At 42.8% G+C, this 22326-nt stretch overlaps 1 protein-coding gene across 1 annotated transcript in view; it reads left to right on the top strand.

The window, feature by feature from the left end:
- The first annotated feature begins 309 nt into the window (after positions 1-309).
- Positions 310-22326, top strand: part of LOC138503273 (uromodulin-like) — a 133470-nt gene continuing 111453 nt past the window's right edge. Inside the window, exons 1-2 of the mRNA XM_069622876.1 lie at positions 310-1562; positions 3024-3140. Of these exons, the coding sequence (XP_069478977.1) occupies positions 914-1562; positions 3024-3140 (766 nt within the window). The 5' untranslated portion in view covers positions 310-913. The remainder of the gene's footprint in view (positions 1563-3023; positions 3141-22326) is intronic.

Genomic DNA, 22326 nt, shown 5'->3' with positions numbered 1-22326 from the left:
CACCCTATGAAGGATGCACGGCTGAGTTAACTCTGCTGATATTCACACCTGGCAGGTTACAAACATGCTTATGTAGTTAACATCTTGAGGGAGCAAACCAGGAGGCCAGCAGGCACAGGCAGTGGAATGGGTCTGAATCAATCCACAGCAGATTGAGGTTGCATCGAAGTCCTGCGGGCAAGAGGGAAACAGGGAAAAAGAGCCAGGGAAGGAGGAATGAGGGTGGGTGAGAAACCAGTGGGTTGGAAGCCGAAAGGGGGCCTGAACGTGAGCAGGAAGATGGGCAAGAAGGTCCCCGGAGTGTAGAGTTGTGGTCTAAATTAGCCTGCAAAAAGGTCCCAGAGTGTAGATTTGTGGTCTATGTTAGCCTGCAAGAAGGTCCCCGGAGTGTAGAGTTGTGGTCTACGTTAGCCTGCAAGAAGGTCCCCGGAGTGTAGAGTTGCGGTCTACATCAGCCTGCAAAAAGGTCCCAGAGTGTAGATTTGTGGTCTATGTTAGCCTGCAAGAAGGTCCCCGGAGTGTAGAGTTGTGGTCTACATTAGCCTGCAAAAAGGTCCCAGAGTGTAGATTTGTGGTCTACGTTAGCCTGCAAGAAGGTCCCCGGAGTGTAGAGTTGTGGTCTACGTTAGCCTGCAAGAAGGTCTCCGGAGTGTAGAGTTGTGGTCTACGTTAGCCTGCTAGCGTGTCAGCTGGTTGTGTGCCTTAGGCACCACGCAAGTGTTTGTGTAATCTAAGTTTTTGTCTCCTCGTCTTTATTCAAATCTCGACTTCCAAAAGGTTTGCTTTATTGCTGCTACCCTGATGTCTAAACTCGTCATTTATTTCCCTGCCTTTCATAGTGGCGAGAAATTGTTCCTCGTGCGACCCGAATGCCATTTGTCTCAAAGCCACGAGCTACTTTTGGTGCGTCTGCATGGACGGATATGTGGGAGATGGGCTGCGATGCACCAACATCAGCCACTGCTCAGACAGCAGCTGCTGCCCACCCACGTACACCTGGGACCCCACACATCATTGTTGCTCCAGCACCAACTTCTGTGCCGATCCAAGCCTCAACTCCTGTGGCCCTAAGGAGACATGCGAGATGGTCTACGACCACTACATCTGTACCGGAAGTGAGCGAAACAACTCTCCCTTGTTGAACTGCAATGGTCAGACATGCTCAGCGGGCCAGGACTGTAAGAGGTATGCAGATGGCAGCGTGAGGTGCATGGACCCGTGCAGGGAACACTATGATTGGGACAGCTACTGGAGAGCAGATAACCACAGCACAGGAGACAGACTTTCCGATGACCGCAATTTTCACGGCTGGGTCCATTTTGTTGGCCAAAGTGGCAGCCGCATGCCGGAGCAGTGCGTGAAATCCTTGCAGTGCGGGACAGGGAGCCCTGTCATTCTCAAGGGAGGGCACCCTACTATGGAAGAAGGGATTGTGCTACGGCATGGCGCCTATGGAAGCAAGTGTTCAACCACTGCACAGATTTACGTCAAAGCCTGTCCAGGAAACTTCTTTACTTATAAATTCATGGGGTTATTCTTCCCCGGATTTGGCTATTGCACCGGTAAGTGATTCTGAGCTGCATCAGTAAGATATTTTCTCACCCCCTCCCAAAATTTCAAAGTACTGTCAATTTTAGAGACTTAAAATGTTGCACCAAAGTCTTGGCGCTCTCTATGATCGGCTTCCAACATTGATATTGAACCAAAATCTCTAAAGCAGGGATACGCATGCCTCAATTCTATCTGAATTGGAAAGAAATACCACAAAGGTCCCTCTGGGAGTGACTCATTTCAATAAGCAAATATGTTTTCTGGGGTACAGAGTTTGTGCAATGTCTTCAACATCTGAGGCGTTGCCCACAAGTCAAGGTGAAATGCGTGCATGCGTTGCAGGCATGGGAAACCAGCTGGATTCCGCTCTAGCACAGTTTTGTGCCAGATAAAGTGAATCAAGTCATGGCCCTCCTCCAGAAAGGTCGCCCTGGAATCAGTTTGGGGAAATGTAGGCTCTCTTTGTTTCTGCCTCGTGCCCACTGTTCTCGAAGCCTCAGGGGTCTGTCTTCCGGAGGGACACGCACGCATCCTTAGTTGGAAAGAGTAGGAAATCAACACCTTAGAAACGACGGTGGGCTAAGATTGGAGGGCATCCATATTCTCTTCTGCCGCCGTGTGGCTTGTACTGAAGCCTGCACCGGAAGAGGGGTGCTATGCCCGGCATAACCTACCTCTCCTCTGCCTGCTAGCTAACATGTTTCCCATGTCTCTAACCTGCTTCTGTCCCTCACTTCCTCTGCATCCACTCTAGCACTCGAGCACAGCTGGCCGTACCACCTACCTGCACTTAAACATGGCCCAATGTTTGTTGTGCTTAATCTATGTGTGTCCACTTATGTATTGTCCCCAGTGACTGTTCTGTTTACTCCCCTCCACAACCTGGTCAGGATGTCCCTCCAACTCACCCCATTGTAAGAAGCACACTGCTTCCTGTCAATCTGATTTTTTATCTGTTGTACGTTCTTTTGTGATCAAAAGAGCATTGCTCCTCCTGCACATAAATAAATAAATAAATAAATAAATAAAAAATAATCTTGGAATAATGAGCAGCCCAGGTGGCGGTGAGATCAACTACATTGGGTGTGCACATGAAAGAGCACCATGTAACTGCAGTCCAACTTATTCGTAGATTATGGCAATTTGGATCACTCTATATCAGGGACCTGCAACCTGTGGTTCTCCAGATGTTTTGAACTAAAACTCCCATCAGACCTATCCAGGATAGTCAATGGTGGCGGGTCATGGGAGACATAGTCATAAATATCTGGAACGCTGCAGGTTGCCAAATAAAAATGAGAGCTGTCTTGTCCGATTCTAAATCGTCCAGTTTACTACAAAATGCCCTGACAGGAAGGGAGGGGTCTGTTTCATGTGGTTTCACGGCTACCGTGGATAGTTGACTTCTTGGAACAAATGTTGCCTATGCGCTATAAGATTACCGAGAAGGTTAACTCTTTTATTTTCCTCAGATCCCAACACGGTAGCAGTGCCAGCTTGCTCTCCAGGTTGTGCTCAGGATGAGGAGTGCCTTTGGGCGATGGACAGCTGGGGATGTTACTGCAAAGCCGGCGTGACTGTACCCCCAGGTAAAGTAGGAGCTGGAGCAGTGGGGCACATTTCATGAGTAGGAAGGCCTCTCACATCTCAAGGAGAAACTCCCTTTTTATAACTCAGCTTCACTGGTTCATTAATGCGTGTCATCCTATTTCCTCTCGCCCAATCAAGCACCTGTGGTATCCCACTGATACAAGCATTTCCCAATCTTCATGAGCCACATACATTCCCCCTTTAGGATATCTGCTCCTTCTATTGCCTACATTCCCCCTTTAGGATATCTGCTCCTTCTATTGCCTACATTCCCCCTTTAGGATATCTGCTCCTTCTATTGCCTACATTCCCCCTCTAGGATATCTGCTCCTTCTATTGCCTACATTCCCCCTTTAGGATATCTGCTCCTTCTATTGCCTACATTCCCCCTTTAGGATATCTGCTCCTTCTATTGCCTACATTCCCCCTTTAGGATATCTGCTACTTCTATTGCCTACATTCCCCCTTTAGGATATCTGCTTCTTCTATTGCCTACATTCCCCCTTTAGGATATCTGCTTCTTCTATTGCCTACATTCCCCCTTTAGGATATCTGCTTCTTCTATTGCCTACATTCCCCCTTTAGGATATCTGCTCCTTCCATTGCCTACATTCCCCCTTTAGGATATCTGCTCCTTCTATTGCCTACATTCCCCCTTTAGGATATCTGCTCCTTCTATTGCCTACATTCCCCCTTTAGGATATCTGCTCCTTCCATTGCCTACATTCCCCCTTTGGGATATCTGCTCCTTCTATTGCCTACCTCCCCCCTTTAGGATATCTGCTCCTTCCATTGCCTACATTCCCCCTTTGGGATATTTGCTCCTTCTATTGCCTCTCTTCCCCCCACTTTCTACTTCACATCTGAAGGCGCAGGTCTGGTTACCCCCGGTGTGGGCACAATACATACTCTGGACCTATCTCAGTGCCCTGTTTATGTAACACAAACACATGTCACCCATGACACACGCGCAATATAACACATACACAGTCACCTATGACAGTAACTTCTGCCAGTACAATCCCACACACACATTCATAGTTAGACCTCAAATGTGACCCTCTTAGTATGAGTACCCAAACACAGGGTCACAACTCACAGAGGTCCCTGTTGGTACCATTAAACAAACTGGTATCACGTCTTAGAGGAGACGCTCCAGGTACAAAAACCTACACGCAAAGGCAGGCGTCAGTGGGAATCCTGCAGGTGCACCCACACATGAGAAGTATGCTGGTACAAATACAGACACACATGGGCGCATCTCACGGAGGACCACACCGCACAAACAGGTGCACACATCACAAGGAATCCGCTGCTACAAACACACATTATTATTATTATTATTATTATTATTATTATTATTTGTGTTTCGTTCATTTAAAATCTTTTCATAATGTATAGTTTATACATACACATGAACATATCAAACTGTAAAATTCCTTACACTTTTTTAAGAACACTTACTCAATCGAAAGAGCGAAAGAAAGAAAATAACAAATCACATGTACTGAGGACCAAACCATTTTTCTCTAAAATGATCTAACCTCGAAGAGCATTGTTGGTTGCCTGGCTTGTTTTGTCTACTTTCTTACTTGATTACAATGATTTTGGTTTATGGTTTGTTTCCACTTCATCCGCATCTAGTTAACACTGTTTTAAACGCTTTTCTATACATTTCCATAGCCGATAAAGTGCGATGTGCGTACAACAGGAATCAGTATTTAAACAGTAGTTCCAAAATTCAAGCGATTTGATCGAATCATAATGATGCCTAAAACACACATATAAGAGCTACTCACTTCGCCACATTCTGTGAAAACGTGTCTCGCTGTTTCTGGCTCATCAACCTGCTTGCATATTCGACAAAATCTGTCCGTACACTGATTTGCAGCTGTGCTCCTTGAATTTCTCTTAACGGTAGCTGATTAGTTCTTAATTGCAAAATCAGTCTTTGAATTGCAGGATCAGGACCCTGGAGTAAATATAGCAGAGTTCTTTTATATTGGTGTACTACAATGGAGATGTGTGGAAAGTTCTTTAATGAACAGAGGTGTAAATAGTCGGAACACCAAACCCACTTATCCAATCTTCTTCTGAAGGCTCCTTTCAACACTACGTAGCTTTTACCCAGAGTACAATTGGGTATCCATTTCATCTCCTTGTAGAGTTTAGTTGCTCATAGTTTTTTCCTCTTACAACTTTCTCAGTGCTACATTGTGCTTCCATCTTTCCCAATAATGGGCACTTCCGAGAGACTTTGGATTTAATATACAACTTGCCTCGTCTTAGCAACGCCATTCCTCTCAATGAGATAAGCCCAAACTCTAAAAGCAGGTACTGCCTGGCAGCGAGAATTACCGGAATATGGAACAATGCTGAGCCCACCAACTAACTCCCTATATCAACCTATGGGTGAATCGTCAAAAACACAATCAGCTATCACTTTGACTCAGTTCAAGCATAACATGTGTAATATACTCACTCGGATAGGCTCCTCCCCGGAAAAGCTATGGGAGGGGCCAGGCATTGCTAAGCGTGAATTATACACTGCGGATTGGGCAGAAACTGCTGATTTACTGGGCAATCTAGAGCTGTACAGAGAGTATGCAAGGTGTAAAAGAAAGCGAGAGGTCAACCTCATGTATGCGTCTTTATTCCCTTGCCCAAAGATTCGAGCCATTCACTTGCGTTTCCGCCTAAATCAGTTTGCAACCTTGGAAAGGAGCTCAAAGTGGGATAAGTCAATAATTCATAACAACTGTAGATTTTGTAAGTCCAATACAGTTGAAACACTGAAACATATCATTCTGACCTACACTGGTTTTGGGCAGTCGCGGCTGCGCTACCCAGGTGAAGTGCTAGTGACTGATATGTTCTGGCTCTGGCTTACATGGGGAAATTCGATCAAATTGATTTTACGGCTGAATGCATTCTTATGTGTTTTTTTGGGACAAAATTCATTATTATTACCTTCTGTATAATTGATAAAATGTAATATTTCTTTTATGGTATTACGATTGTATTTTCTTTGTATTTTCTTTTGTACTTGTGAAATGTGTACTTTTGTAGAGAAAAACACAATAAATAAAAATATTATATATTTCTTTTAAAAGCAGGTTCTCCATTGGGGTGGACGATGGAAATCCTAACATTTTTCACCAAAAGAAGCCCTCTAGTTTATTCTGCCATGTGCAATCCTTCATGGCAAGGGCTTCTGACCCATAAAGTATTGAAGGGCAAAAAGATTGTTTATATAATATCAATATCCCCTCCAGGGAGTAACCCGCATATTGTCTGGCAAACCTACGCACCAAGTATGTAAGCTGACATGCTTTCAACATTTTCATTTCTATAATTCTGTTATAGTTAGCCGTGTTGCTAATTTCAAGTCTCAGGTATGGATAGTTCTCTGTATAAGCCAAGGTTCCAATTGCTGTGCTCATTTTGACCTTGTGCACTTTTCTACCTATTACCAGCATAACACAGGTTTTTTTCGGAATTTATAGTCAAATCATTTTCCACAGCATAATCACTTAGCGCATGTATCATTCTCTTCAGTCCCGTAGATGTCAGATCGAAAAGAACTAAGTATAACATTGCATCTATTGAAGTTTTACCTAATTTATGGGGACAGTTTACAGTTTTACCCAAACGCTGTGGTAGATCGGCTATATATAGGTTGAACAACAGGGGAACCTGCACACATCCTTGCTTGACTCCCCTGTTTAACAATACTGGTGCTGACAACAAACCCTCATTATTTAAACGAACTCTGGCACTTGTGTTCTCATGTAGCGCAATTACTTTTTATAACAGCCATCCTGGACAGCCCAATTTCCCCATTTTTTGCCATAGAGTTGCTCGATTTACCTGGTCGAATGCAGAGTTAAAGTAAACATAGGTAATATATAGAAAAGTTCCATCTCTAAATCGAGCCTCATGTATCAATCAGAGAGTCTAACAGCAGATGTTAGGTACTGTTGCCGAAACTGGGCGTTAACCTGTCTGAAAAGGGCAGAATATGTTTCCTAAATCAACCCAACTCAGTAATTCATGTAGTACAAAGGAAGCAAAGAGTTTATGTGTGACGTCCAACATGGACAGCGGTCGATAGTTGCTCAGTGTCAATCGATCTCCCTTTTGGTACACAGGTACGAAAATGGATTGCTGCCATGATTCAGGGACATCACACTCATTGCATACCACACTCATTGCTCTACCACACAGGCACCATCCTGGTCCAGGGTCCGCAACCTAACCTCCTTCTCTTTTACTGGATCCTGCCACCTCTCATTAACTTCCTTCCTTCTCCTGCATCTCCCCCTACTAGTCTATCTCTTCCTCCTCCGACAGTCTACCACGCCCCTGTACCCCACCTCAGAAAACTTTCAAAGACAGAGACCTTCTCCATCTGGTGACTCTTAACGCCCTCTCAGCCAACAAACACTCTGCAGACATCTCCCTCCTTCTTGAAGACATTGACCTTAATATTCTCATTCTAACTGAGTCATGGTTCAATGCCAGCTCAGTCACTGCTTTTGACTCCCTCCGCCCTGATGGCTTCAAGATCCTTTCCAAGCCCGACCCCACCGTACTGGCAGTCAGGTTGCCTTAAACTTCCTTGAGTGGGTTCCTTCATCCATCTTACCCACCCAGCTCTACTCTTCCTTTGAGAGCCTAGTGTGCAAGTTGGTCATCTAACCCTCCTCCACCCTGACCATTACCACCATTTACCAGCCTCCAGGCTCTACCACCCTGTTCCTCTCTGAATGGGCAGATTTCTGTTCTTCCTTACTTTCATCCACCTCCAGTCTCCTCCTTTTGGGTGACTTCAACATCCAATCGGACTCCCCTGTCAATGCTTCCACTCTCTTCATTGACCTCCGCACCGCTCTATCACTCTCCATTCTCCCCTCTGGCCCAACCCACTTGGTTGGTCAAACTCTGGACGCCCTCATCCACTCTGACCTCCCTCTCTCTTCCCCACTTGTCACCCCTCTTTCCTGGTCAGACCATTCTCTCCTTTCCTCCCACTTAGGCACCTGGAGCCCTCTGACCACGCCTTCTAAAGCCCTGCCAACCTCGTTCATCAACAATTGCCCAATGAAACAGAGTGTCAGCTGCTGCCTTTGCCTCCACTTTCATCCCCCTTCCCCTACTTCTGACTCTACCACTGATTCTGATCTCAGCAAACTCCACCTTGCCATAACCAATACTCTCGATACCCTTGCCCCAGTCATGAGAATCCACCTGAAACCTGCCTTTAAGCGTAACATCTGGTATGACTCCTATCTTGCAGCCCTGAAACGAAAGTGCAGAGCGGCAGAACGGAAGTGGCAAACCTCAGGCTCATCCTCTGACAAACTGGTCTGCCATCTACTACAAATGCAATACATACTCTCCATCCATGCCAAGAAAAGAGCCTACTTACAGGCAAGGGGCTCTGGTGCTTCCAACAACACGGCGGAACTTTTCAAGATCTACAGGGAACTAGCCAACCCTTTGCAGCCTCCTCCTCCCCGTCTCCCTCCCAGACTCTCTGCAACTCACTGGCCACTCATTTTGCCTCCAAAACTCAGGACATCCTAAACTCCCCCCAATCCTTCCCACACCCCCTGGCTTCCCCTTGCCCCTCTCCCTCTGCCATCTACCCTCTCCTCCTTCTCACCCATCAGACCTGATGAAGTTACCAGAGTTGTATGCGCCATGAAGGTCTCTTCCAAACAGGTTTCCCCTTTCTTATCCAAAAACAATCAAGGACAACATTGGCTCTCTTGCCCCCTCACTCGCTTATTTCTGCAATCACTCCTTTGACACTGGTTTGTTCCCCTCGCCCCTCAAGCACTATCTTGTGTGCCCCCTCCTGAAAAAACCTTGACAGACCCCACCTGTCCTGCCAACTACTGCCCTATCTCCATCACCCTCTTCCTGTGGAAACTGCTGAAGAAGCTGGCGTTGCCCCAACTCAACTCACACAGCGAACTTGTTGGTGGTCTTCACAACCATCAATCTAGATTCCAAGCATCCAGAGGCACAGAAACTGCTCTTTTCCGAACACCCGTGAAGAACTGCTTGCATCTCTTGACTCTAACTCCCCAGCTGTCCTCATCCTACTTGATCTCTCCTCTGCATTTGACACGATCAACCATTCCATCCTCATACAAAGACTCCATGATACCCTGGGTATCTGGGATCGGGCACTGGACTGGTTGACATCCTTCCTAACTGACCACTCATCCCAAGTCATCCTGGGCTCCTTTTCCTCTCCTACATTCTTCGCCACCTGTGGTGTCCCCCAAGGTTCTATCCTCTCCTCTTGGCTCTTTAACATCTACCTTGCTCTGTTGGCACGCCTCATCTCTTCCTTTTCTCCCAACTTGCAGTGTTATGCTGTCAGGCTGGTAATATCCACATCCAACGCAGGAGCTGCTTTTAAAAAACAAGGTTGCTTGTGCAGTCATTAACTTTAATAGCCTTTAAATATCATGTTTTCATGACTTAATCTCTGATGAATGAGTTTGCCATGTAAAAACACTGGCTTCACAACACGACGTCTTTTAATCCTTGCACTTCAGAGGAGAAAATAACAGAAGATAAGGCTAACTTTGGCAGTTCATTTAGATTAATTACATAAAAATTACTTAGCTTATTTTTTGCTTTAGAAGACCTCTCAGCATTTTCTTCCACAGGGAAAATTAATTTCTTTAGAGTAGATGTAACTTGAATGAGTTGTTTCTTTTTCTTTTAATGTTGAAGATATTTTCTTAAGAGTTTTCCAAGGCCCAAAACATAGGAGATAAACAGAAACATGACCAGCTCAGGAAACTAAACTAATGAAAGGCAGTTTAGAATGTTGGGAGTTACACCATTGTCAACCTGCCACCCAATCAGAACTCCTGCCTCTGCCCTCCATCTTGGCTTGGGGTATCTGCAGTACTCTGAATATGGAAGTTAAGGCCCAACCATTTTAACAGTGAAAGGACTATATTTAGTTTTTAAACCTAACAATGAAATAAACAAGAACATAAGGATACTAATTCTTTAATTACCACCTATTTACTATGGAACCTGACAGTACCCCCTCTCCAAGCCCTCCCTCCCGGACCAGGCTTGAAAGGATACTTCCTATGAAATTTGGCGAAAAAAATTGGAGCATGGACATCACTAGCAAATTCGCAAGAGCGTTCCTCAGGCCCAAAAACTTTCCAGTCTATTAAATACTGAAGTTTTCCACGACTTCTTCTAGAGTCCAAAATTGCTCTGACCTCAAATTCTTCAGATTGATTCTCCACTAAAACTGGACTAGGAGGAACTCCTAATATAGTTCCATCAACAAATGGTTTTAACTGACTAATGTGAAATGTTGGATGTACTTTTAAATTTTCGGGAAGTTTCACTCTAACTGCAACTGGATTTATCACAGTCTCAATCTCAAAAGGACCTATAAATCTTGGACTAAATTTAGTTCGACCCTTGATTTTCAAATTCTTGGTAGACAACCAGACTTTATTCCCAACACAAAATTCTGGCCCAGGCTTGCGTTTAACATCAGTAAATCTTTTATAACTAGCCTTACTCAATTGAAGTGCCTTGACTGCTCGTACCAAATTTTCCTTCATAGCCTGTAATCTAATCTCAACTGCTGGTCTACCAATGTCTTTCTCTATCTGTTCTCTAAGGAAACGAGGATGGAAACCACGACTACAGAAAAAAGGTGACATAGAAGTAGAATCCTTCATAGAATTATTATATGCAAATTCTGCTATCCAAATTAGATCTACCCAACTGTCTCCTGCTTGCAAGTAACATCTTAAGTACTTTTCCAACTCTTGATTAACACGTTCCACTTGACCATTAGTCTCGGGATGATATCCAGATGTTAATTTAACTTCCACACCAAGACTTCTACAAAAGGCCCTCCAAAATTTTGAAATAAACTGAGAACCTCTATCGGAAATCACCTGACTAGGTAAACCATGCAGCCGAACAATGCCTTGAGAAAAATGCTGTGCCAAACTTTCTGCAGTAACTTCCCCTTTAATTGGAATAAAATGACTTTCTTTAGTAAGTACATCAACAACAACCAAAATTGTAGAACAACCCTGATCCTTAGGGAGATCAACTATAAAATCCATAGAAATAGTATGCCACGGATGCGGCTGAATTGGAAGAGGTTCTAATAAACCCGTTGGTTTACCCACATGTGACTTGGCTCTAATACAAGTCTCACAAGTCTTAACAAAGTTTAAAATGTCACTTCTCATTGTAACCCACCGAAATTCCCTCCTGACCAACTCTAAAGTTTTTCTAAACCCTGGATGACCTGAGAGTTTTGATTCATGACAATCAATCAAAATTTTTTCACGGAGCTTCTCTGAAGGAAGATATAATCTAGTGTCGAAATATGGTAAACCATTTTTAATTTTTCTCACTGGGTCCTGTCTCACCCATTCATCCATTTGTTCAGAAGTCATACAGTCTTGAATTTCTTTGGAAAAACTTCCTTCATCAAAAACTCCCGCCACAATAAAATGTTCAGAGGAAATCACAGGTTGTTGATTAATCTCCTTCAATTGTTCACTACCAGGAAACTGACGAGACAAAGCATCTGCCTTTCCATTTTGACTTCCAGGTTTAAAAGTAATTACAAAATCATAATCTGAAAAGAATAATGACCATCTTAATTGTCTGGGTGTTAAAGTTTTAGCTGATTTTAAAAATAAAAGATTTCGGTGATCAGTCAAAACTGTCACAGTGTGTCTAGCTCCATTTAAATAATGGCGCCATTCCTCAAAGGCTGCCTTGATCGCTAAAAGCTCACGATCCATGATGGTATAATTGATTTCAGCTGAAGAAAATTTTTTGGAAAAATAAGCAACTGGATGCAATTGTCCAGTGTTTTCATGCCTTTGAGATAAAACCGCTCCCATAGCCAGATTGGAGGCGTCTGCCTCAACAAAAAAAGGCTTAGAAGGATCAGGATGTAAAAGCACAGGTCCTTTAATGAAACGATCTTTCAAAACCTGAAAAGCCTCTTCAGCTTCTTCACTCCAAATGAATTTTACTCCTTTCTTAAGAAGTTTAGTAATAGGAGTAATGATTTGAGAGAATCCTTCGATAAATCTCCTATAAAAATTGGCAAAGCCCAAAAAACTCTGCACCTCCTTAACTTTAGTCGGAGATGGCCAGTCTTTGACAGCCTTAATCTTCTTTAAATCCATCTCCAACCCACCAGGAGTAATCACAAAACCAAGGAATTCAACTGAAGAAGTATGAAATTGGCTTTTTTCCAATTTTGCAAATAAATGGTTTTCTCTCAATTTTTGTAGGACCAATTTTACATGACTTTGATGTTGTTTCAAATCTTGTGAATAAATCAAAATATCATCGATGTAGACTACAACAAAAATGTCCAGAAACTCACGTAGAACTTCATTAATAAAAAACTGAAATGAAGCTGGGGCATTACATAATCCGAAAGGCATCACTAAATATTCAAATAATCCATACTTAGTCTTGAAAGCTGTCTTCCATTCATCTCCCTCTTTTACTCTAACAAGATGATAAGCACCTCTCAAATCCAATTTAGAAAATATTTCAGCTCCTTGTATCTGATCTAACATAACTGAAATTAAAGGAAGTGGATATCTGTTTTTGATGGTTACCTTATTTAGAGCTCTATAATCAATACAAGTCCTCAATGTTCCCTCTTTTTTAGGCACAAAAAATAAAGGAGATGCCACCGGGGACTTGGAATGTCTAATGAAACCCTTTGCTAAATTTTCAGTTATATACTCCTTAAGGTAATCGTTTTCCTTTTCAGTAAGTGCATAAACCCTGCTACAAGGTAAAGTGGCTCCTGGTTCAAGTTCTATCTTACAATCAAATGGTCTATGAGGAGGAAGACCACCTGCCACTACCTCATCAAAGACATCACTGAATTCTTTGTAGCAATCAGGTAACTCTCCCATAACAGCTCCAATAGTATGAGAGTGAAAAAGAGCTCCAACCTCTCCTAAGAACCTTGCACCCTTAACATCATCAATCTGAGTATCTTCAAGGGATTTACCTTCAAAACAATGTTCCTTACAAAAATTGGAATTTAATTCAATCACCCTTCTGCCCCAATCAATCAAAGGATTATGATGTGTAAGCCAGGGCATGCCTAAAATAATCTTCAATTGTGGAGCATCGATAATCTCAAAAATCAACTCCTCTCCATGGTTCCCTGCCATAATCATAAGTAAGGGAGAAGTTTCATGTGTGATTGGTCCTGAAGTTAATTCTGATCCATCCACTGAACTAACCTGCTCAGATAAAACCTTCTTCACTAAGGGAATACCTAAACTCTTTGCTACTCCCCAATCCATAAAATTCCCAGTTGCTCCTGAATCAATAATCACAGGACCACTACCCACCAATTTCTTTTCAAAAATCAAGGATACATTAATTGTTATGTGAGGAACTGCCGCCTGAAGAGTATTGGCTACTTGATGATTCTTGCCGTCAGGATTTTGTACTTTCTTTGGAGTGTAAGGGCAGTTCCCAAGAAAATGTCCACTCCTTCCGCAATAAAGACAGAGATTATTATTTCTTCGCCTATCTCTTTCCTCCTTAGAAAGAGGTCCTCTAATTCTTCCTGAACTTTCTGAATTTTTTGACCTAAAATCTCTATTTACAAACTCCAGCCTAGGTCTATCAAATCTAGGATTAGATTTATTCTCTTGTTTATTGTCTCCCCTCCTACGCTCCAATCTTCTTTCATAGAGGCGAAAATCTAACTGTACAACTAAATCCATCAAGGCGTCACAAGAAGTTGGTCTATTTACCACCCCAGACAAGGCGTCTTTCAATTCATCCCTTAAACCTCTGTAAAAAAGGGATGCTCTCTTCTCTTCTGGCCAGTTACTTTCAACAACTAGAGTCTTAAATTGGGTAATATAACTTACTAACTCTCGATTCCCCTGTTTTAACTCAAGCAGTTCACCATCAACTTGTAAGGATTCCTGACGTTTATCAAATAACTTACTGAACTCCTCCTTAAATAATTTAAAATCATACAAAGCTAAATCTTTTTGTGTAACCAACACTCCTGCCCAACTACAGCCTCCCCTGAAAGATAAGATATCATAAATGTTATCTTTGACATATCAGAAGAAAACACTTCCGGCCTACTTAAAAAATGTAATTCACATTGAGTGAAAAATGTTTGAAATCTTTTAGCCTCACCAGAAAAACGTTCAGGTGGTTCCAGAGGCACCGGTAAAATTAAAGACTTTAAACCTCCAATTGCTCCTAACCCAGAATCTCCTCTCTGTCTAGAACCTTCCCTTTCCAGAACTGGAGGTTCCAAAATCTGTTCTTCTCTCCTACCTACCAACCTTTCTTCTGACATTTCCTGAATATGTGTTACCTTAATATTTAACTCCTCAATCTTTTTATTTAAAAGGACATTCTCATTTATAGAAACCCTTAATTCTTCCCTCAACTCCTTAATCATATCCCCCAAGGCTTCCATAATTATTCTGGGAAGCGGTCTCAGCAGCTCAGGCGAAGTTAACTACTTGGGCCTTTCATTCTGTCAGGCTGGTAATATCCACATCCAACGCAGGAGCTGCTTTTAAAAAACAAGCTTGCCTGTGCAGTCATTAACTTTAATAGCCTTTAAATATCATGTTTTCATGACTTAATCTCTGATGAATGAGTTTGCCATGTAAAAACACTGGCTTCACAACACGACGTCTTTTAATCCTTGCACTTCAGAGGAGAAAATAACAGAAGATAAGGCTAACTTTGGCAGTTCATTTAGATTAATTACATAAAAAGTACTTAGCTTATTTTTTGCTTTAGAAGACCTCTCAGCATTTTCTTCCACAGGGACAATTAATTTCTTTAGAGTAGATGTAACTTGAATGAGTTGTTTCTTTTTCTTTTAGTGTTGAAGATATTTTCTTAAGAGTTTTCCAAGGCCCAAAACATAGGAGATAAACAGAAACATGACCAGCTCAGGAAACTAAACTAATGAAAGGCAGTTTAGAATGTTGGGAGTCACACCATTGTCAACCTGCCACCCAATCAGAACTCCTGCCTCTGCCCTCCATCTTGGCTTGGGGTATCTGCAGTACTCTGAATATGGAAGTTAAGGCCCAACCATTTTAACAGTGAAAGGACTATATTTAGTTTTTAAACCTAACAATAAAATAACAAAGAACATAAGGATAATAATTCTTTAATTACCACCTATTTACTATGGAACCTGACATATGCAGACGACACACAACTCTTTCTCAAAGTTCCTTCTGACCCCCTTGCACATTCCATCATCCCTGACTGCTTATCTGCCATCCAGTACTAGTGCACCTCCAACGATCTCTGCCACAATGCCTGTAAAACTGAGATCCTTCCCATTGGGACCACTGCACCCTCTTTCTTCCCTTCACTCTGGCCTTCCTCCATGAGCTCTCCCCATGCTCCTTCTTCTAAAGCCAGAAACCTTGGAGTCATCTTCGACTCCTCTCTCTCCTTCCTCCCTCACACTCAGGACATTGCAAAGACGTCTCACTTTCAGATATTCCTTCTAAAAGGAATTCTTCCTTTTCTCGCTTTCCCCCAGATGCTCAATGTTACCAAGCCCCGTTTCTCTCTAGACTTGACTATTTCAATAGCCTCCTCCTGAATCTACCTTATTCTACTATAAGACCTCTAGGGCTAATTCAGAATAGGGCAGCAAGAATTATCCTTGGCCTTAAGCCCAGGGACCGCATCTCTTCTACCCTACAAGTCTTCAATTCACTGGCTCCCGGTTGCTGCACAGATTAAACTCAAATCCCTCTGCATCATCCACAAGGCTGTCTGGGCCCGGGGTCCTTACTATCTTCAGCTTTATCTCACTAAATACCCTCCAGACCTCTACGTTCATCTGGCACCAACTCTCTGTGTGTAAAGCACTTTGCTAAACAGAGAGCCGGAGGTTGATCGCTTTCCTCAGCTGGCTTCCTACTATGGAACAGCTTCCCCCTCCCTCTACGCCTTGAGCAGGACTTCCTTAAATTCTGGAAGCTCCTCAAGACCTTCCTCTTTACCTCCTCCCTCCCATCTCCACTCCTATGCTAAGCTCACAGTTGCTGTGATTGGTATCCTGGGTCCTGATGCATCCTCAGGGCCCCGGACCTCCCAAACCCAATCGCTCCAGTTTCTGTCTTCTCTCAGCACTTCCCTGGCACTCCCTCCACCTGGAGGCTCGAAAATTACACACAACATGGCTCCTGGCCGTGTAGCACTTACCTCTCCATGCACTTCGTCTGTTGCTCACTAAAGAGCACGAATACTCCAGCACCTTCCCCATCTGCCGTTTCCTTGCTGCACTTGCACGTTCTGAATTACTCACAAGTCACAGTAGGTTTGTCCTTCTCCTTTCCTCTCCTCTGTTGTGTATTCAATATGGATCTATCCCTTGTTCCCTCTCTTGCCCTGTACGCGCTTTGAAACAAGATGTACTTGCTGTATAAGCACCTAACAAGCGAACAATAAAAAAAAAAAAAAACTTTCTTAAATAAAAGGTACAGAACACAGGCCCACCTTTCCAGATATTTTTTGAGTACTACGTTGACTAAACCATTTGCGTCTGGAGCTCTAGAGATTTTCAACTTTGCTATTGCCTCAGCAATATCTGCCGAGCCAATAGTAAGAGGCCAACTCTCTGTTTCATTAATGCTTTGAGATGATGAGCGGACCTGCAGGAACATCTTGGAGCTTATATGGTTCACCCATACTCTTTCAGTAATTGGATTAACTATTTGTGCTGGTTTGTGTCCTTCTGCTAGAGATAACGCTTGCCATAATGAACAAGTATTCTGGGCCTTAATCGTCGCTATAATTCGCTGATAATTTACATTGGCAATGCACACTTTGTACCTCTTTAACCAGTTCCTATATTGGTTTTTCCTTTTCTAATCTTTTCAAGCGCTACAGACTACAGAGCAGCTGATGTTATTAATGCTCCTGATGTCCCTTTGCAGTGCCTGCTTCTCATCCCTTATTACAATGTCGAAGGTTTTTTTACGCTGTTTACCAGATAAAATACACAGTTTACCTCTTAGCCCTCCCTCACTATATGCCATCCGTTTTAGCAAAACTCTGATCTAATTTGTTTTAAAATTATTTCATTTTATCAAGATCGTATCGTCAATAATGGAGATTCTTGCGCAGGCTTTGTCTATGTTCTCTTTCAACCAATATAAACGATTGCCTGCTTGATTCACTTCAACTTCTCCTACATCATAAAATCTTTCATGCTTTTCACCAATGTTAAAACTGAGGGAGAGGATTGAATGATCACTGTATCTATTAGGTGTTTTCTGCAGTTCAATGATTTGTTCCAACACTGCATTATTCCCAAAATAGTGATCCAATGTTATTGACCTTGTTCCGTCGTGCCTATTGTACTTACCCAGGAATTCACTTTTGGTTCACCTGTCTAACAGTACTAATTCCCACTCTTTGAGAAAATTTGATTTCCTAGTGCATTAGAAGTCTTGTCTTTCATACTACTCCTCACCATAACATTATCGTAAAGGGTAATCTGAACTCTATCCTGACATCTTGCATTCAATTCTCATCCTCAGCTAAACAACATAATTCTCAACCAAGTTGAACCACTGAGCTAACACCATATCTCTATAATCAAAAATATCATCTGCAACACGGTCCCCTGGGGCTTCATAGATGTTGATGATCAACTTTTGCTTATTTGCTTTACCCAACCCTCCCACCACCTCAACCACCAGTACGTTTGTTTCCATTCTTATCATCAGGGACAATTCTGATGGAATTAAATTCATTTTTGAACCCGACTAAGAACCCTCCTTTATCCCTTTCTTTGTGCACAACCGATGGAAATGGTACCCATCAAGATGGATAGGATAGATCAACTAAGTCTCTTGGAACATAAAAATATTGTGTTCCAACAGTATATCCAGAGAACATCTGTTAACAAATGCGAATGACCCCTCATGTTCCAATATGCTATTTTTCTTTTATTTTTTTTATTTTTATTTGTTTGGTTGATAAAATCAACATTTCAAATTTTACGACAAGTACAAAACAATACAATACAATATAGTGTGTTTACAAAATATAAAATCATCTTACATACTATTTACATGAATATCATGACCACACAACAGAGCAGAGAATAACAACATATAAATCCATTACAGGTCATTTCACCTCCAAAAGCCAAACAAATTAATAATAAATGATGAAGTTGGAGAGCAGAGTACAGTACTACTGTGAATCAGGAAAAATTGCATCCAGAAATTGTACAGTGGCTATCTTTACTGAAAGGGAAGTCGTTGTAAAGATACATTGCCACATATTTTTCTGGGTATACACATTCTGATTCTCAAAGAAATTTTTGAAACACTTCTTTCGCGTAATAGATAATAGTGGGCAATGGATTAGGCAATGTTCTAATGTTTCCCTTTGGACAGGATCTTTACAAAACCGACATTGATTTTCAGCATATGAGATTTGCTTCCTACGTGCCAAAATATCTACGGTTGGCCAGACGTTCAAGCGGAAGCGAAGAAATATTTGTCGAAGCTTTGAACAAGGAGCTTCGGCCAAATAGTCAGCCATGACTCTAAAGCGTTTATGACCAAATAAGCTTCGATCAAAGTCCTTATATTTTAGGCATTGGTTTTGTGTCATACCCCAGTCATGTTGATGAATTTGCAGTTTTGCTCGGGCTTCATTAGATAAAAGCAAATCTAGTTCAACAGGGGCATCAGATAAAGCATTCATAGTAAAGTCACACCACTTCCGAGAGAATGTTTGATTTTGCATAAGTAAATGTGTTGCCACCTTACCCAGTATGTCTAAACGCTCCAATGATAGCAGACATTTTCGAAAGAAGGCGCAATATTTCCAGGTGACATAGGAAACCATTGATAAAGAACCTAATTCAAAACGAATTAAAGGTAAGGGTGTACACATGGGTAGGTGTAGAACTTGCTTCCAGAAAGAAGATTCTAGTTTGTCACACCATGCTACAGGTTTAGGAGCATTGAAAATGCTATTTTACATTTTCAATGTGTAGGACCACTGTGGGGCGGCCATTGACTTTGTAACCATTCCCAACCTCGTACATCATCATATTTTTGGGTGTTAGATAGAGAGGTCTTTGGTTTCTCGGTAGACTTGACTTTGTGTTGGCTCTTGCACTTTTGACAACAAGGTGTCGCTGGTGAGACATTTATTACTTTATCGAACACATACCCCATATAACTTAGGGATATCTGATCAGTATGTATTAATTTATGTACGGCGATCAGCAAGGGACGAGAGTGAGTGGCCTACCTGCAGTTACACGATCCCCAGCCGGGGTAGAAGTTATGTGACAGCCAGTATTTTGCAATACCCTTCCAAGTAAGGGTCGTACCCACTCCAGCCCAGCCCAGAAGAAGACTGTATGGCCGAAACATTTGTTGGCTTTCTTCCATTGCATTGAATACTTCAGGCAAAATGTTAATTGACTTATGTGTATGCGCAGTATGGTTGTGAAACAAGTCCTTCATTCAATTTACTGCTGGTCACCCTTGGCATAGGGTCCAAACCTTCACCACCGCCCGCAGCATCCACACCAGAGCTAATACTTGGTGTTTACATTTTCCTTTAGCCTTTTTTTAGCCCTATCCCATATAGAACATTGACAAGCGTTTTGGGGTGCCAGTCCTATGCCATACTTGCCCTTACTATGTATTAATGTTGCTGTTTCTGGTAAAAGACTATGGGCCTCATCACGAGTCTGGCGGTAACCCTTAAAGGCGGCGGTAGTGCTTTTACCGCTGCATTTAAGGGTCCACCAGATCATGGACTTGGCGGATTTGCCCCCAGCTCTGAGCTGGGAGCAAATCCACAGCAAATTTGCCAATTTTCAGTGCTATTACCGCCGGCGGGAAATCCGCCGGCGGTAATTGCGTGAAAATTCACCATTGGGCCCAATGGAGAATGAGGAATTCCTGAATGGGCCCAATGGGGAATGGGAACCAACCGTTCCGCCAAACCCATGATCCAGCGCTAATAGCGCTGGGGGTTTTGGCGGTAGCGCTAATAGCCCCAGCGGTAATAGCGCCGGGGCTACCACCCAACTCGTGATGAGGCCCTAAATATCCTACAGTTTTTATCTATATTGCTTGTTAATGGCTCAATAAAGTCAAAATCGCTTGAGTTCAAGATTCTTAATGTAGGTATTCTTCGAAATAACTTCAGCAATTCAGACCGGTTAATACATTTCTTGGAATTAGCCTTTGCGTCTGGGGCAATCGTTAAAATTCTTGAATCAAGTGCTGGTAATTCAGGTGCCTCCTTAGTATTGCCATTTTCGTTTACCTTCTCTAATTGTCCTACGGAGACAACACAAGACGAGTAATTCCTTTCCTCAATTTCTTCGCTCTCCATCATTGTGGCATTTCCTCTGGTTTTATCTTTAACCAACCAACTGGTTAAGGTTCCAGCGGGCCAGAGGGACCTACGCTTACGGCGTGCGTCCCTCTTGCATGTCTTTTTAGATTTCATTTCTGGGACTGCCTCCATTGTGGAGTTTAAGGGTTGGTTGGTTGTGAGGTTATTAAATCGGGTAGCCTGTGTTAATTGTTTAGTTACTGCATGCAGTTGGCGTTTTTTCATGCGCCTCTCCTTTCGTGTAGGATAGTAAAACGTACGGTGACCAGCCGTCTCGGTTTTCCCGGGACAGTCCGGGGAAATCTCCCTCCGTCCTGGGAGTTTTTTGATTTTGCAAACCCCTTTTGGGGTTTGCAAAAGAGGCTGCCTATGGTCCCTATTTTTGCCGATTTCGAAAATCCCGAAATTGGGTCCCAGCGCACCTCTTACTGCGTGAAATGCTTTTCACGCCCCCATTTCCTCCCGCTTCCCCTCCCCGCCCACTCTCCTCGAAGGTGAGCACACCACCTCCTCGCCCACCGCAACAGGCCAGCATCGTAGAAGTAGGACTACATTTTTATTTATATTTATGACAGTCCTGCTTCCATGTCTATGGCCTGTCCAGATTTATTTTTAAAAATCCGTCATCCTAGTAAAACGGAGAGACTATAGTATCTTCCGCAATGTTATTTCTGTCCTGTGCAGTTTCAATTACAGGCACTGGTGAAATTGGGCACGCTGGTGGATTCTCACTGCTATTTAAGCATCACATGAAGTAATGTCATTTGACCCCACCCCGAAGTGACATTATGGGTCAGAACATGACCTTTCAGTCCTTTAATGAGTCTAGCAATTATTGTATAGAATTCCAGGAAGAGAAATTAATTGTTATTCCTATTCTTTCTTATTTAGGGTCACTGCTCAAAGTGTTACACTTGTGGAACCGCCTGTATTCTTTGAGAGGCCTCAAAATACATTCCAGTAACTCCAAAAACAAAGGGCCACATGGCACTGGCCACAGCCCAGGAGTTTCAATGTAAAAAAAAGAAGAAAAAAAGACAATAAAATACATTTTTCTATTTTTTTTTCACGGATAGCAAGTTGCGACCCCTGGCGAGCCTCAAATGACGTCCCTGCATCGTCAGTATGTGCATCAGATTCATAGCACATATTTGGGCTCTCTAATTGGTGCTGTTGTATGCCAGTCACAGCTACATTTTGCAGTTCTGAGACAAAGTCTTGCAACCCTCTTGGATTTAAGGCGCGTTCTCTTGTTTTTTGTGTGCGAGGTTGCCGGGAATAACACACTGCAGTAAAGAATTGTTGTCAACATCGTTAAATGAGTGATTTGAATACTCACGTTGTTCCACAGATTTGTCTTGTGGAACTGCAGACTTTTGCTTTTTGCCCCTTCCTCTTTCGTCTGTTTCCGTGCCAGGCCAGAAAAAAGGCTGCTATGTTTCCTTGTCTCTGTGCCACCAGGCGACGGTGATTGTGCTGTAATAGAAATGCGTTCCCTCCTCCCCCTCGTAGCATTCGCTCACTTGATTGATCTGTGGACGCAGCTACAGCAGCGGAAGGTCGTTTGCCTACTTCCCTTTTGCCGTATGGTTTTGTTGCAAAGTATACATCTGGACACATTTATAGTTTCTCAGGAGATTTATTGTGAAGTCTCCGGCAGGCTACCGCAGTCCGGCCTCAGCGCTGCCTCCGCTCACGTTCTGCCTTTCTGCATTCCGAGCA

The sequence above is a fragment of the Ambystoma mexicanum genome, chromosome 11, assembly GCF_040938575.1.
Source record: "Ambystoma mexicanum isolate Mex_15411 chromosome 11, UKY_AmexF1_1, whole genome shotgun sequence".
In the NCBI taxonomy this organism is placed as follows: domain Eukaryota; kingdom Metazoa; phylum Chordata; class Amphibia; order Caudata; family Ambystomatidae; genus Ambystoma; species Ambystoma mexicanum.
Note: the sequence above shows the minus strand (reverse complement) of the source record. Positions and strands in the feature narration are given on the sequence as shown.